The 16883-nt window shown below is 51.9% G+C and overlaps 1 protein-coding gene across 2 annotated transcripts in view; it reads right to left on the bottom strand.

Annotated features, from left to right (window-relative positions):
- Nucleotides 1–742: 742 nt before the first annotated feature.
- MGAT5B (alpha-1,6-mannosylglycoprotein 6-beta-N-acetylglucosaminyltransferase B) overlaps nt 743–16883 on the bottom strand; it is a 58584-nt gene continuing 42443 nt past the window's right edge. The window contains exons 9-17 of one of the 2 annotated variants that reach the window (XM_065034679.1): nt 16057–16236; nt 15018–15151; nt 14208–14338; nt 11749–11904; nt 10920–11066; nt 9101–9217; nt 3335–3409; nt 2545–2819; nt 743–1381 (exon numbers count right to left, since the gene is read on the bottom strand). In XM_065034679.1, coding sequence (XP_064890751.1) covers nt 1183–1381; nt 2545–2819; nt 3335–3409; nt 9101–9217; nt 10920–11066; nt 11749–11904; nt 14208–14338; nt 15018–15151; nt 16057–16236 — 1414 coding nt within the window. In that variant the 3' untranslated portion in view covers nt 743–1182. The remainder of the gene's footprint in view (nt 1382–2544; nt 2820–3334; nt 3410–9100; nt 9218–10919; nt 11067–11748; nt 11905–14207; nt 14339–15017; nt 15152–16056; nt 16237–16883) is intronic. The other variant, XM_005503142.3, reaches the window with a different exon arrangement.

The following is a 16883-nucleotide window of genomic DNA, read 5'->3' as shown; positions in this document are numbered from 1 at the left end:
CCTTCCCAGGGCTAGAGCAGGTCCCTCAGCCGCTCCTGTCACACTCGTGCTCCAGTCCCTTCACCAGCTCCATTGCCCTTCTCCGAACTCACTCCAGCACCTCAAGGGCTTTCTCATCATGAGGGGCCCAAAATTGACCTCGGGATCTGATGTCTGGCCTCACTAGCGCCCGGTACAGGGGACGGTCACTGCCCTGGGCCTGCTGGCCACACCAGTGCTGGTTCAAGATGGTCTCTTGGAGCTCACCACTTCCCATGGCTGCCACACCTAAGGCATGCAGAGACACGATGGGGCCGAGTTGTCCTCTCCTCTCTCCCCTAGCCTAAGTCCGTGCCTGCTGGCAATTCCTTTTGGCTGCTGCAGCACATCCTCCTCCTCATCCAAACCCTGAACAGCAGCATTGCCCCCTCCCATGCCCCCATGGCCATCTCCTGTGCCTCAGTCCCTGCAGGGACTCACTTCAACACCTCTGTCCTGCCAGCAGCACTGCCCAGGGACCAGCATCCTTCCCGGGAGCCCCCCAGCCCCATCCCACCCATCACTTTCCAGGCACAGCCTGGGGAACTGTCCAGCCCCCATCACCTCTTCCCAGAGCCACCATGGGTACAGACCCCGCCGTGTCCATCCAACCCAGCCGCCCTCCTTGGGCTTTGTCCTCCCCCAGATCCACAGCCCAGGCAGGCACCAGCAGGCCCCCCACGCCCCTCAACACAGCTCTGCCCAGTAATTCCCACAGAAGGGCTGGGTGTTGCTTCCCCTTTAATTTACCACTTGTCGGGGGGAAGGGTTAGAAAAAATAAAATAAAATAAATAAATAAAACCACCTAGGATGCTTGAAGAGGATGAAAACCCTGAAACTACAGTCTGCTGGTGGCTTGTCCCCTTGCCAGAGGAGGGGAAGGGTGTCCCCAACCTCCCTCTCCCCACCACCCCGTCCCAGCGTCACCAGGTCCAGGTGGGTTCGGATGCAGTCGGATTATGCTCCTCGGGAAGAAAATGAAACCAAAGGTGAGGACATGGTCATTCACAGTTGACTGGCGGATGAAACAACCCCCAGAGTCTGACACCCCTGGCTCACCCGCCAGGAGGGACCTGTCCCACCTCCCTTCTATTGCAGAAGCTTTGAGAAAAAGCCACTCGTTGCACGTTGCGTGTCACAAACACAGGAGAGGACACGCCGAGTCACAAGCAGTCCCTGCACAGAGCCACTTGTCCTTTGCGGTAGTCGCGGCAGGGACAGAGCCGCCGGTACTTGGGGTTGTAGCCGGCGCAGCTGAAGAGCAGCGGCTCCTTCTGGAGGTAGCACTCGTGGACGTTCTCGGCCACTGCTGGGTAAAGATGGTTCATCTCGTACTCGGTGCTGTCGCAGGTGATGCTGAGCCTGGGAACAAAGACAAAGGTGGGTCCCTGGCTGCCTGGGGCGTCAGTGAAGGGTTTTTAGTGCTGTTCTGTCCTTCCTGGGGAGGTTCCTTCACTAAGTGTTGGGTCAGATCTTTGCTGGCTGCACCAGGAACCATAAGTGCAATGTTTGACAGCCCTTGGCTTGACATGAAAGCCCAACGCACCATGCAGGATGGGGTGACCCTTGCAACTCAAACCCAGAGCCCAGAGATCACCCCAACCCTTGCATGGGCCATGGATGGCTCAGGAAATCATGCACCAAAATGCACCCACATATTTTTTATTCTGACCAACAGGTCTGTGCCCTCTCCATGGTCACCCCTCACAGCAGCGAATGGCCACTGAGTCCAATAGATGCCCATGTTAGCTGGGATTAGCCAGGAAAAACAGGGTGACCATCAGCAAATGCCCTGAGAAGCAGCAGAAATGCCCAGTGTGGATCTCAGCATCCCTCTCCTCCCACCCTCCCCCTGTCTGCGCTGGCATCATCTCCTACCAACCTCCCTCAGCTGGTGGGTCCCTGAGCCAGCTTAGTTTAAGGTCTGGAGGGGAGAGGGTGAAATCCAAGCCCCAGCTCTAGTCTATCATATAAAAATGTCAGGGGGACTCCCAGCGCCTGCCTGACCAGCATGCCAGCCATGGCAATGCTTGCATTTTAATTGCAGCGCGGAGCCCCATGGCAGATTTATACTCTATTAAAACTTCACTGCTGTGTGTTCAAAATGCAGTTTTGTAGAGAAAGACATGAAAAAGGAAAGGGAGAGAGCATGGAAGAGGTGGAGAGGAACGAGGTGGGAGAGAGGCAGAAACATGCCTGGAAAGGCTGTCATTGCCTTCTGAAGTGTGAAGCTGGTCAAGGCTATAGAATCATCATAGAATCATAAAATTTCCTGAGTTTGAAGGGACCCACAAGGATCATTGAGTCCAACTCCTGTCCCTGCACGGGACAACCCCAAAATTCACACCAACACGTACAAGCAATGGGCTGCCCCACAGGCAGCACCCTGCCTGCACCACCTTGGGCACAAAGGCACCTCTGTGGGATTTCAGAAGGGAGGACATGAGGGAAATGGGTGCTGGGGATTGGGGGAGCAAAGGGAACATCTCCTGGCTGATGAGCTCCCTGAGAAGGTCACAACTCACTGGAGAAACACCTCCTTCTTGTTGAGGAACCTGAAGAAGGTGGGCTCGCAGACCAGCCCGTGCTGCTGGCACGTCTCGGTGCAGGAGTGCTGGGGCTCTGACACCCACACCTGCAGGGAGGCCACCGGGGGCCAGGCGTGCAGGTCCCGGCTGGCACTGGGGGACCACACCAGGTGAGTGGCATTGGGGGACAGGGCCAGTGGACTCGGAGAGCTTTGCATAGCAGGACTCTTGGCCTTGGGAGGCAGAGGAGGAGACGGCGTGGTGCAGAAATCCTAGTGGAAGAGAAGACAACGGGTCAGTGCCTGGAGAGATGGGGTGAGACGTTAGGGATGGGAGGCTGCTGGTGGGACAGGAGGACACTTGGGCTACTGAGTTTGCTCCTCAGGCTGAGGTCACCTGCATGCATGGATGGCATCTCCTGCTGTGGGAGATGAAGGCACCGGCCACTTCTCCCAGTGCTGACTTATTCAGAAATGCCCTGACCCAGCCCCAGCACCCCAGCCATCCTCCACCAAGCCCCCAGCACCTTTTGTTCATGACACACCTCCCCCAGCCCCCATCTTCTGGTGCTCTCTGCAATTAGGCGTCCCTCACTGAAGCTCTGCATTGCATCAGTGGTTGCTTGCCCAGAGAAACAGGAACGAACCCATGGAAGAACAGGGATGGTTCCCCCACGAGAACTGGGATGGTTGGCCAGGATAACAAGGATGCTTCCCCAAGGAGAAAAGGGATGGTTCCTCAAGGAGGACAGGGATGGTACCAAAGGAGAACAGGGATGCTCCCCAACCTGGTGTTGAATGTAGGCATGGATCCGCTCCAGCATCCCCTCGCAGGTGTACTCGTAAGGCAGGTAAGGGTCCACCTGTGAAGGGGGGAGAGCAGAACACAGGCAGCAAGTGGGGACAGCTGTGTCCTCCCCCTGGGCCCAGTGACCCGTGACAGCAGTGTCCTGAGCAATAGCTCTGCCCCCACTTCCCCCCACGCATCTCTGCAGAGAAGGATTATAAGCAAAAACATCCCAAAGGTAATTCATCCAGAAAACACTGTTTCTTCTATTTTCTGAGCTCTACGCCTCCAAAATATCTATTTCCTTTTGAAGTACCTGTCAAACCCAAGCACAAAGGTTCAGTCTGCCGAGAAGATCCCTCTAAGCATCTCCCTGCCATAAATATCCCACCTGAGATCTCGGCAGGGCTGGAAATCACAGCTGCTCCATCTAATTACAGCGGTGCATGCTAATCAGGGCTGACACGATGACAGGCACTGATCCTGCCTCTCAATTGCTGACGGGCACTCAGTTAACCAGGGCAGAGTCCTCTGCAAGCAAAACTGCCCGTCAGAATCACACAAAACCCGTCTGGGACAGACAAACCACCCCTCGCTCAGCATCGCTAACACCCAGTCTCATCTTACCATTGCTCTCATGGCCATGATGCTGGGGGGTTTCCCAGGATGCCAATACACCAGGCATGGTACAGACATAACTCTGTAAAACAGGTTCTTTCTCCACAAAACACCATCGGGGTACCCGGTGGGATGCAGCACAATCCCAATGAGGTGGAAGCAGAAAATCTCCATGTATGTGCACCCGGAGGTGATGCTCTGGGCACAATCCCATGGGTCCGCAGGCTCCCGGGAGCTCTGTGAGGTTCAAGGGCATCAGGAGCCCACACAGCCTCTGAGCCTCAAGCCGCATCACCCCATGTGTCCCCCTCTCTGCCGGGGGCTCCCCAAAAGTCTCTCTCTCCTCTGCTCCCTGCTGCCGGTCTCGTTAGGATTCAGCTCGTGCGCTCAGGACTGATAGAAAATGCCAGTTTCAGGAAGATAATTGTTTAATTAAAATCTGACGGGCTCGGCCTCCTTTTGACAGGCACATGGCAAATGCCGCTCCCTGTGCCGGGAGCTCAGGATCTCCCTGCACACATGGGAGAGACGGGGGGTCCCACGTGGGGACCACTGCATCCCACTGCCCAGTGCAGTGATGCACAGGGGGTCAGCGAAGATGGACCTTGCCATCCTTTCCCCCATGCACCGGTGTGGAACTCAGGGCCAGAGCAAAGGCACTGCAAACCGGGATGCGAACACCGCGCCCCAGTGCTCTCCACCAGCCAAACGGGGATTTACTGGGTGCCACACAGGAATACCGCCACAAGAGCCCTGGTTTCATAGCCTCCAGCAGGAATCCCAGAGCTGAAGAGAGCAGTAAGTCTCTCCGGCTCAAAATGAAAAAGAAAAAAACCCAACCAAACAAAACGTCATCAGACAAATAAATAGAAAAATAATGCATTTCTCTGCTGGCACGTAACAGCAGGCTGGGAACGCTTTAACCAGCTATTTTCGCTGTGATGTTTAATACGCCAGTCTTTCAAGCATAGTCTGAAATGTATAATTTTCCATTATATTCCTGTATGTTTGACTTCGATATAATGAAGCCTTCTCCCTTCAATACACCAGAATATTGGGTCCATTAAATTGCTTGTGCAAGGGCTATTTTTTGACAAAAAGCTGAAGGCCAAGAAAATGGTGGTGCCTGAAAACCTCTCTCCTTTTCCTGCCCCTAAGCCCTGACTAATGGCAAAATCCATCCCTGGGACAGCCCTCCCAGCATCACCTTCCCTGAGGGACACAGTTTGTCCCTTGGCCCTGTGTGACTGTGCGAGGGTTTGATCTCTGGGGCAGAGGGATTTGGTGCTTCCACAGCTTCAGTTTTTCCTTATAAACAGGCCAGGGATGCAAGCCATCAGGGAAAGCCCTAAACTGCTCCAAGAGAGGGACGAATGGCAGAGGCAGAGTTTGGCAAAAACCTTTCCCAGCAGCTGCAGGGTGGCCTGGAGTGGGTACCACCTCCAAAAGGATGTGAGAGGAGAGCACAAGGGCTTTTCTTGGGGGAAAAAAACCCCATATTGCAAACCCAAGCCACAATTCAGATTTCTCCTCAGAAGGAAGAAGTTTCTTTCAAGCAAATCTGGGTTGGCGAAGGACTCCGGCTGCATCTCAGCTCCTTTATTTGCACAAACACGGCAGCATCCCGGCCAGCAGACCCACCGGCTCCCAGCACACCAGAGGAAGCTCTGCCAGCCTGGCCGGAGCTGCAAGGACAGCACATCCATCCTGAGCTGCTGCTCTGGGAATCTGTGATGTAAATCAGGATGGTTGTACAGCCACAGCCGGCAGCGAGCTGGCCAGAGAGCCAATGTAACGCTAAAATATTGCTGCAGCATCAGCAAATCCCCCAGAGCCACGATGCTCTGAACCAGGGTGAGCTCGTTGGTCAGCTTGACCACATCAGAATTACTACCAGGTCCATGAAAACAGCTCCCAAATCCTTGAGGGGTTCCCAGCACCCCAGTTCCCCATCCCCAGCACCCCAGTTTCCAGCACCCGGCACATTTGCCGGTGGGAAAAGCTCACAGCAAAGGCATCTCACAGCTTCCCACAACATCCCAGCCCAAAAAAACCCGTTTTACTGAGTTTTGCCTGGAAGATGCAAAAGTAAAGCTATGGGATAAGTAATTTTTCACTTATCAGCAAATATACAACTTATCAACAACAAAAAAAATCAAATCAAATTTTCACTTATCAACAAGTTTACAACAACAACAAAGAAAAATAAAATCTGTTTCAGGTCTGTTTTCAATTCCCAGTCTTTCCACCCATCAAGGAGGGGAAAAATGCTGTGTTTAAGATTTGGGTTGGTGAAGCAAAAGCAAATGCATCATTTCAGATATGAGCCTTCCTTTCAGTAAACTGGCAGGGTGTTTTCAAACAAAGGCAGGCAGATGGGAAACAAAAGAAAACATTATTTCATAGCAGTAATGTCGAAATGAAATGTTTTGACTGTAAAAAATAAATCGATGGTGGTTATTCTGAAACACAGACAAATTTGTTAGATATTCTGATAACAAAACAGCTCATCTTGCCTTCGAGGAAAAAAGGGAGCCAGTAAAATTGTCTCTCCGAGCTCCATTACCTGTCTGGGAACAGCAACATTAAATTGCCCAGTTACTGGCTTTCTGCAGCTCCTCCTGCTAATGCCCTTGTTTTTAATTCCTGCTGCAACAAACAGTGTTTTAAAGACAAGATACCAAGGGATTCCTGCAGCCAAAGCCCATAATAAGGCTTTTAAACCTGTAAGGTAGGTCAATTTTTAGGCTTAATTGCCTTGACAACATCTCTAATAAAACAGAGTTTTCTATTTGAAAGATAAAAAGGAAAAAAAGGGGGGAAAAAAGAAGGGAAGTTGCTGTAAGTTATTCACACTCACTCTCTGCTCTGCTTCAGAAGGATTTATACAATATCTTTAAAAAAACCCAGAGAGGTGATTTGTGGGATTAACCCAGTGTGCTTCTTGGTGGGAAAGAACAATTTCCCTGCAGAGCGACTGAACTCTTCCTGTGCCAGTGGGGTGTCAGCAGCTGGTTTTACACCTTTGAGTAAATTTGGGACTTCAGCCTCCTGGCAGACGAAGGTCATTCCAGTGGTTGGGACGATTCATGCGAGGGAAGCTCAGGGTGGGTGTCTCCAGTGGGTGCAGCCAGACCCCTCCAAAATAAGGCTTTGAGAGGTAGCTCTAGCTGCCCCATGGTTCTATAGAAGATGGAGCTTATCAAACTACACACAGAATTATTTTGGTTGGAAGAGATCCTCAAGATCATCGAGTCCAACCGTTAACCCACCCCTGGCACTGCCCCATGTCCCTGAGAACCTCATCTTCGTCTGTCCAACCCTCCAGGGATGGTGACTCCAGCACTGCCCTGGGCAGCCTGTTCCAATGCCCCACAGCCCTTTGGGGAAGAAATTGTTCCCAAGCTCCAACCTCAACATCCCCTGAGGCAACTTGAGGCTGTTTCCTCTCTTCCTTTCTGGCCTCTGTCAGCTGTTCTGAAACCGAAGAAATGTTAATTAAGGGAGGGAGGAGGGAAGTGTTGTGACTGCACCGCAGCTGCATGTACATGAAGAGTGAGAATGGGTAGAAGAGCAGAGACAGGAGCTCATCTTTAGGCGAAACAGGAAAGGGCAGCACAGCGGGTCCCCACACTGGCTCCTTCTGCTCATCACACTGCCAAATTCTTTCCTAAATCCTTTTTTCTTCTGTTCTTTTCAACCAGGGGTTATCAACAAGCATCTAAATGACCTGGTGCACATCCAGTCAACGTTGCAGCACAACACAGCTGCTCAGGAGCCAGCAGAGCCCTTTCCCCCCACTTTAATTCTCCAATCTTTTTAAAAACTATTTTAATAGCACAGCAGCACCAGGCTTCGCTATTTTCTTTCCCCTTTCTAGAAATTCAGAAGATTTCTTTCTCTTTCCTGAAACAGAGACTGGCAGCTCTCACCACCCACCCGTGGCATCGTCTTCACTTTGGGACCATCTCTCCAGCCCAGATGGTGGAGGGTCAAATGTTGACAGCTGGCCCGGCAGCACAGCAGCAGGGATGTAATTATTTTTAATTTAATTTTAATGGAGACACCAAAATGAATGTGCAAAACAACAACTGTTTTCCTAAGTCGGGTTTGTTCAGTCTTTGCAAACTCATAGAGAAAAATCAGCCTGAGGGGAAGAGCTGTGGCAATACCGATGATAAGGTGTGAGACCCGGGCAGATGGCATGGCCACATCAGCTGAATAAAGTCCCCAGACTGTCACAGACACCCATCTCTGCAGCCTCTAATGCAGGGAAAAGCAAAGATGACACCTCTCCCGCCAGCATCACCCCTGTACCCCCAAAATCCCAGCCAGTCCTGTGAACCCCGGACCACTGCAGCCTGACACAGAGTCCTGGTTTCACAGCGCATCCCTGTCCTCGTGAGGCAACGGCTCATCCCAAGCGAAGCAAATTGCAAGCAAAACGGAGATCAGCACTTTTCTCCCCTTCGGGAAAATTTACTTTAATAATTTGGATGACTTGAAAGGCTCCTGCCACAGGGCAGGAGGTAAATATTAACCCAGGACCGTTTCCAGGGCAGGAGCAGTGGGAGCGCTGTCTTCCTGGGGGGCCCCCGCATGCCCCTCCTTCATTACGACCTTTCATCCTTAAGAGGGGCAACTCCTGGAGCTATTCCTAGTGATTTGCTCAATCTAGACAATAACGATGAACAATGAAAGGGGGGAACAGCAGGCGCAGAGGTCAGTGGCTCTCAGGGTACCTGTGGGGAGATGCTCTCTGGGTTTATCTTTGCTTCATGCCAGGTCCCACCAATGCCAAACGACTCCAGCAACATTAGTCTCCTGCTCCCAAACCTCAGCTCCCTTATCTCAGCTTCCCCTTGCTCTGGTGCTGCCTGGAGGATTCCCAGGGGGTCCCTCAAAGGCACAGCGCTACCCTGGGCAAACATGATGCTCGGTACCAATGCAAGGTGAGAGCACGAGTCCCCCACAGCTGCAGGACAGGAGGATTCCTGCTCTGCACATGCAAATAATTTCCAAGGGGAAACAAGGAAGAAAAAGCAATTAACACTCAAAAGGGAAAGCCAGGCACCAGAAACACTGCTGATATCTGTCCCTGCAAACCCAGCAGTGGGGACATCACTCTGCCACCTCCACCAAGCTGTACCTGGGTGCTCATGATGGTTTTGATAGCAGCTTCAAACTCCTCGGAGTTATTGTAGTCGACAGTCCACACATGCGGCTTCCCGATGAAGTCTTCGGCATATGGGTGTTGGGAGGACACCTAAAACACAGTGGCGTGAGCTGGCTTTTGCAATCCCTGCCAGAATGGCTGCTGCTCACAGAGAGGAGCAGCGGGCTCAGAAAAACACACTGGGTTTTAAACCACTGCACATAGAGATGTGCTAGAAAAATGAGGTTTCCTCTGAATCCAGCTGCCCCCTGACCTCAGGCTGATGCTCTAAAATTCCCACTGGGTTGGGAAGCCCCATTTCCATCAACATTGAAATCACCCCTGAAGCCCTGAGTATCCCCATCATCGTAATGTGGGTAAAATCTAAACTTGACCCGAACCATCTGTGAGCCTGGAATGGCAAAAATAGACTGAAACAGCAAATCTCTGGGAAGGCACCCTGTCTTTTGTGTGTGCCAGCTCCAGATACAACACAAAATCCATCACCACCAATGGCCAGGGAAGTGTGGCACTGGGAGAGAGCAGTGCTGGAAGCTGCATCACCCCGGTGCCACAGGCAGCCCTGTGCACGGGAACCCCGCAGCCACCCACCTCTCAACCAAGTAATTTTTGGGGATCTGCCTTTTTACTTTCAGCGCCACGCTGCTGCAAGGCAGCCAGAGCCCAGATCTCTCAGGGAAGGTAGAGAGAGGATGCTGAGCAGAGGAGGTGTTTCGGAGGCACTGTGAAGTGTTACAGAGAGGCCTGAAAACCTGCCAGCTGGAGGAGGAGAGCAGTGCACACTTGCTATTTCATTCTCCAGCTTGCTGTCCTTTCCCATATTTTGCTGACAGATTGATCACCACCTTGTTCTCTGGCTATTAAACACCCCAGGCATTTCAGAGCTCTTGCCCCCAGCTGCGCTCCCAGCTCCGAGCTGAAGCATTAACCACAGCATCCACCTGGGATGGCTGTTAACATTGGCAGCTAATTAGCTAATTAGGGAGTGGCATGGGACAGACAGGGGGGTGCAGGACAGCCCTTCTCCCCAAACCCATGACGGGCACCACTGAGCTGGGCTGCAGCAGGGCTGTGCAGGCACAGCCCCAGCAAAGCCCTTCTCAGTGAGACCGAGCATTGCACTGCATTATCCACTTTATTAATAATAAAAGAGGCAATTTTCTCAACCCTTTAAGTTTTAAAGAGTTCCTGCTTCACTTAGATTAAATTCCCAGAGGCAGGCAAGCCTGGTGGGGGGATTTTGTATCCTTGCAACACCATGGCAGTCCTGGCATCCCTCTGGGTGTGCAAAAGGGGAGCATCACCCTGGTTTGGGAGCACAGTATGGGCTGTGCACAGATCTGTGCTGATGGGGAAGGAGCTGGGGTTTGTGGTTTGAAGAAATCCCCTGCACTACTTTCTTTGTAACCCCAAACCCAAGACAGGGTCCCTTTCATCCAAGTGCTCTGGATGGAGAGATGGAGGTAAAACACTGGCCCACACTGCCCAGAGAGGTGGTGGATGAACCATCCCTGGAGACATCCCAGGCCAGGCTGGACGGGGCTCTGAGCAACCTGAGCTGGTGAAGATGTCCCTGTTCATGGCAGGGGTGGCACTGGGGGAGCTGGGAAGGGCCCTTCAACCCAAACCATTCTGTGATTCCATGATGCAAGGATAGGAGAGGGGACCCCATCTGCAGGTATCTGCACTTCTGCATTTGGAGGAAATCTCACCAAGAAAAATAATCTCCGTTCAGCAACTGCTCTTCCCGTGGTTCCACCCAGCCCGTCCCCTCGCCTCCTGCCAGCCTCACCTCTCTTGACGTTGGCTTCCCGCGGAAGAACTCGTGGTTGAGGGAGCTGTGCGGGGGGTTGAAACGCGCCTGCAGGAAAACGCAGCCGTTGGCGATGGCCTCCAGCGGGGCAGGACCCTCGTAGGGGAACCCAAAGCCAATGAAGAGCTGCAAGAGAGAAACCCGTGTGCTGGTGAGCAGCCATTCCCATAGGAAAGTCTCCCAAATAACGCACCAGCATCCCTCTCTGCTGCTCTGGTCCTGTGCACCAGGCCTCTAAGGCAGCTCCACATGGCTCAACATCCTGTAGCTTCAATGCGCTGAAACCTCCCCTTGCTCCGTGGCTCACAGCCCACTCGTGCAAAGCAACAGGGTGTTCAGCAGCTGCAAGTGGCTACAACCATCATATTGGTCCTGTACGTAGAAATACTGTTTTGGCAAAACCATTCAGGAACCAACAGCATTTCCCCCAGACTCCAGCTGAAGGCAGCCAGGATGCACCCGCATCCCACACACTCGCTCCCAGAATCCCATTTATTTTTAACGCAGCCATGCGAATGAAAAAATACCAACACCCCACTTAGCAGCAAATGAATTAATCAGGAAACTTTGTGCTCCGTCTGCGGACAGTCTGAAAGGAGAAACTCATCAGACACATCTTGATTTGAAATGATGTGCTCTGCTCCGCTCCTGGCTAATTAGCCCCGCTGATAGCGCCTGCAAGCCTGGGAGGAGCGCAGATAACGGCGTCTCCTTTAATTAGGTTTTATTTCTCAAGGCAACTGAGTTCTTGCTGCTGGCTGGTTAAGGGGGGACGGGTCCCACGATGCCCTGGCTGGTTCTTGCCCACCTTCGCCTTCCTCAGCAGCTGCTGGAACTCGTGCTGTGGCAGCAGCCCGTGGTTCTTCACAAACGCCGGGACCTCGGGCGGCCGCTGTGTCTCATAATAAACCGTGCCGTGGATCTCCATGTACTTGTTGAGGATGGCCAGGAACTTCTCCTTGCCCTGGAGAGGAAGGTAGAGGTGTGAACTGCACCAGAAGATGGGGCCGACCCCTCCCATGCCACGGTTATGGGGGGTGATTTAACCCTTGAACCAGAGCACCCACAGTAGATTCATAGAATCATTTTGGTTGGAAGAGACCCTTAAGATCATCAAGTCAATGCTCGAGCCCAACCCGCAGCAGCACAAAACATGCACGCTGCCCTCCGCATCCCTGGGACATGAGTCCTGGACTAGTCCAGCTCCCTGAACATCAACAGCCTCGAGCTCCTGCCTTCCTGCAACCGCTACTCTGCTGAATTAAAGCTGCTGAATTAAAGGTTTCAGAGGGAAGTTTGCAAAGACCACAGCTTGCTAATGGCCTCTTATTCCAAGTAACAAGTCCCCGGGATTTTCTCACTCAGGTTTAACCCTGTTTTACTACCTGGAGAAATCCAGGTGTCATCAGTTTTCTTCTTTTGGAGGCTTTCCTCCTTTTGCTTTCCAGAGCAGCCTTCCATTTTAACCATTTCTCTATTGCAGTTTTGGGGTTTTTTGCTTGGAAAAACCACACAGGGACCATCCTTCAGATGCTGCATTTTCAGCTCATTCCAGTGCTGCAACAGGCTCCGAAAGAGCAGAGACCAGGAGGGAATAAGGCTGTATAAATCAGGAATTTGAGAAAACTCCATATGTTGCCTTAAAGCCTCCCTGAACATCGTATTTCTGTCCTCAGCCACATATCCCTGGACTTCTCTAATGCTAAAAAACAAGTGGTTTTGGTGTGATGAGGCTGCAGGGTGAAATCCTGACCACAGCACCACTAACACCCAAATCAGCACCGTTTTGTTATCAGTTCTCTAATGCAAAAGGCTTGGGGAGATGGGAGTGGAACACAGCTTGGAGTCCCTGGGTAACACCTGGCACCACTGACCTCAAAAATCACTCAAAATAAGGAAAAGCTCCTCTTTCTCCTTATTTTCTTACAGGAAACATGGGGATGCAAAGCGATGCCTGGACAACCTGGCCTTGAGGAACAGTCACCAGTAAGAATTAGTCCCCACCTCTTCACTCCATAATTACCCCAAATATGCAGTTTTGGGGAAATAGATGCTGTTTCTGAATTCTGGCTAAACGGAGCAAATGTTCACAGCACTAAGGCTGAAGGAAAATGTCCGTTCTGAGGTTTTAACTCTCTTTAGTGCCTTCCCAAATTAACCTAACCAAGCTCAAATGAAACTGCTGGATAAGGAAGGGCAAGGACATGATACAAAAAGATGACTAAATGTTACAGTTCCCCTAAAATGAGATTGAGTGGGTTTCATTGGGGTTTTGGGGAGCCCCTGAGCTACATGGATGGTGGGGAGGTTTGCTCTCAGATGTGGGGGGTGATGGAAAAGCCACAAACACCCATGACTATGAGGAGATGGTGTGGCATGGCCGGATCCTGCCCTGCAAGAACAAATCCACTACATCAGGAACAGTGGGGACAGGGAGGGGACACTCTGGCTGCATCAACCCGCATCCATCCTGGCAGCCCGGGAGGACCGAGCCCATGACGAGAAAAAGGCAATGCCAGCACAACCTTTTCTCTGGTGAGAAGATGCGCAGAGGTAAAGCCCAGCAGCAGCTGGTGCGGTACAGTACCTGCAACTGGAACCGCCCCGGGTGGTGCGCAAAGGGGAAAAAAATAGAAACAAATCAAGAGACAGTGAGAATTAGCTTTTTTTAAGCCCTGGAAGGAAAAGCAGCTGGCTTGCTCTGGATAATACAGGGAGAAGAACACGTCCCCTGACTGCTACAGGAGATGCAGAGGGGATGTTTTGGGGGGTTGGAGGTATTGTTGGTCTTTTTGCTCACTGACAGAGCAGTTTGAGGAAAAAGCAAAGGGTTTTACCCCACACCTGCTGGCCTAGAGGTGGCCTTGGCCAGGAGGCACCAAATGTGGCCAAGTGCGGGGTCCCAGCAAGGACCAGCACCAAGAACCTCCTAGGATGGAGCAAGAGCCCCCACGCCACTGCCCACCCCCTCCCCTGGGTATTACAGGTGTGAGGGCAGCAAACCCACTTCCACATCCCCATCATAAGCCAGGAAATCATCTAAGAGCAATCATTGTAATTAATTAGATAAAATCACTGATACGAACTCCTCGGTCTCAGCAGCCTCTTGGGAGGAAGCATCACCCAGAGCACAGAGCTGGGGACAGGGTCTCACCAGCTTCTGTTTGCTCAGAGGCTCTGGACATGTCACATTCTACAAACATCCCGAGAACTGCACCTCAAAAGCTCAGGGTAAGAGCCAGAGGCAGCAGCGCCCAGGACACCCACCTTCCAGATGCTGGCCTCCTTCCCGTACACCACCGCCATGCTGCTCACTTTGTTGGACTTGATGAATTGCCTCTCCGTCTGGTTGAGCTCCTCCGACACGAAGCCCATGAAGGAGTTGTCGGGGGTGTGAGCTGTGGATACCAAGAGGAGAAAATATGTGGATGGACAAGATGTTTTCTGAGACCTCATCAGGGTTGTGGATATGGCCCTGTTGCAGTATGGGGACTGAGAGGAGCCCAGTTCCAGAGCCTTGCTGGAGCTTTAAGGAAAAACGGCATGAATTCCAAGCAAGTGGTTCATAAAATACAGGCTTTGGAACTCGCTTGAGCAACTCTTTAAAAAGGCATTTTCAAAGCTGCCAAATGAGCTTTATCCATCCAGGAAAAAGCAACTTTTGAGTCACTCAGTGCCCAAGAGGTCATCAGGCTCCTTTCAGACAAGCACATCTCTTGCCACAGGCAAGTCTGAACCACTGAGCTGCTTCTCACCTTTAGAACCCCAGCTGAAATAAAACCAGGCTTTGCAACCAAAACCACCCCACGTTTCTCCTTCCAGGAGCTGGCAGCTCCTGGCTGTGATGGAGCCAGTGACCTGTTGCAGAGGAAGGAGCCGGGTCTCTCTCCCTGGAACATTTCTGCAGCCCAAGAGGTAGCCCAAGCAGATTCAGGAGCTCCTTGCATGCAGGGGAAGCAGAAGCAGAGCCAGGGAGGATGGCACTGCCCATGCATCACCTCCTAAAGGAGCAAGACCCGCTCCTGCAGTGCCCGCAAAGCCCCCAAGCTGCCCCGTCATGTTCTGTCCCCCACTTACGGAACATTGTCATGAACTGGGTGGGCTGCAGGTTCCAGTAGCCCCAGTTGGTGCGGTAGCCACGCAGCGTGGCGTACTCCTCGTGGTTGTACGCTGGCTCAGTCCCGAAGGTATCGATGACCCGGACGCGGCACCTGGGAGAGGAGACAGGACCACGGTCACACCTCGAGGACCATTGTTCAAGAAAGTCCCACTGCCAGGAATATCTGGTGTTCCCAGGCAGATCATCCCTTGTCTGCTCCCCAAGCACAGGGTGCAGGAACATCCCCAGCAGCACTTCCCAAACCCATGCTCGCTCCTGGAACGAGCAATTTCCCCATGCAGGGCATTCATCTTCCTGATGGTTTTGAGAATGATGTATCTCCTGAAGACTTGTTAATGCTTTTCCCAATATCCCAGGAATGCTGAGGCAGGCATTACCAGCACAAGACCAAGGAGAGAAGGGGAGCATCAAACAAGAGAAGAGCAAAACAAGCTGAATGTGAGCTCAAATGCATTTATAATAAAAGCAATAACACCACTTGTCATTTTTCTCTCTAATAAAATTGTGTAGGATAGTGGAAGAGATGGGAGAAAACATAATAAATAGCAGGACTATCAGCACTAAATTAAATCGCATATTTTCTGAGCTGGTGATGTACCAGGGGATAATGACATTTGTCTTGATGACGAAGGAGCCAGAGATGGGGCTCTGCTTCTTGCAAACAGAAAAGGCTCACACTTCCCTCTGTGCTGTGCTCACCCCAGCTGCACACACGGTACCAGGATCCACACACATACCATGGGTACACGCAATTCAGTCTCTTCTAATGAGGTTTTGTCTTAAACACGTGAGGTTCCGGAGCGAGTGGACCTCCTGGTGCTGCAGCATCAGGGGACACAGCACAGTGGCAACTGCCAGAGCCAGGCAAAAATTAAAGGTGCAATCGAAGCGTCTGACTCCTTGGAGGTGGGAGCTTATTCTTTGAGGTCATTAGTGTTAGTCTTTGTTTACTAATTAATGAAACAGAGAGTAGGAGAAGGGAGTGGCTTTGCTTACCTGTATTTCTTAAAGGATAGCCCCATGTGCTGCTTCATCTGCTGGAGCCCGTGGTAGTCGGTGTAAATCAGGTCGAAAGGCAAAGGATTGGTTAAGGGGCAGTTGCCCCGTCCTGGTGGCACCCCTAAGTGACTGGGGAGAAGCGGGAGGGACTGGTCAGCCTCCCAGCACCACAAAACCCTGAAACACACAGACACTCATTTCCATGCCCAGTCTGTAACAGGGGCCATCAACCAGCTCCCAGCTGATGGAGGGGGAAGAAGATCATTCTCTGCTCCCCAGTATTTATTCCTTGTGCAAAAAATCTGAGGTTTTGGGGAGTCCTGGTCCCTCCCAATCTGTGCACTTGCTCCAGCTGAGTTCCTGCTCGTCCCATGTGGATGATGAGGCTTTTGCACAGCATACCCAGCCAGGGCTCCCCAGCATCTCATCCAACACACATGCTCCCCTGCATCTCTCTTGTTGGAGACAGCAGATTTCATTTGCTTTCAATGCAATGACACCAGTGACAGCCACGTCTTTTCCTTCCTCCCTGCAAGGCTCCCAGTTTAGCCCAAATCTCCCTGTTCCCAGCTGTATATCCCCCCCCAGTACAGACCACACTCCATTTCTCTTACTCCAGTCCTTACAGGTACCCATCACATCCCAGAGCACCCACAGCTTCTCCTTGACTCTGATGGCACTGCCTGTCCTTGGATGTTGTGCATATTTCATTAATATTTCTCACTTTTTGTCCTATTTATGAAATAGTTCAATAAAGCCAGGGCGGCTGTACCCCAGGTCTTGCTCAGTGGGTTTTCAGACGGTTCCTTACAACAACCATACTC

The sequence above is a fragment of the Columba livia genome, chromosome 18 (assembly GCF_036013475.1).
Source record: "Columba livia isolate bColLiv1 breed racing homer chromosome 18, bColLiv1.pat.W.v2, whole genome shotgun sequence".
Lineage (NCBI taxonomy): Eukaryota > Metazoa > Chordata > Aves > Columbiformes > Columbidae > Columba > Columba livia.
The sequence above is the reverse complement of the archived record's forward strand: the minus strand, read 5'-3'. Positions and strand labels throughout refer to the sequence as shown.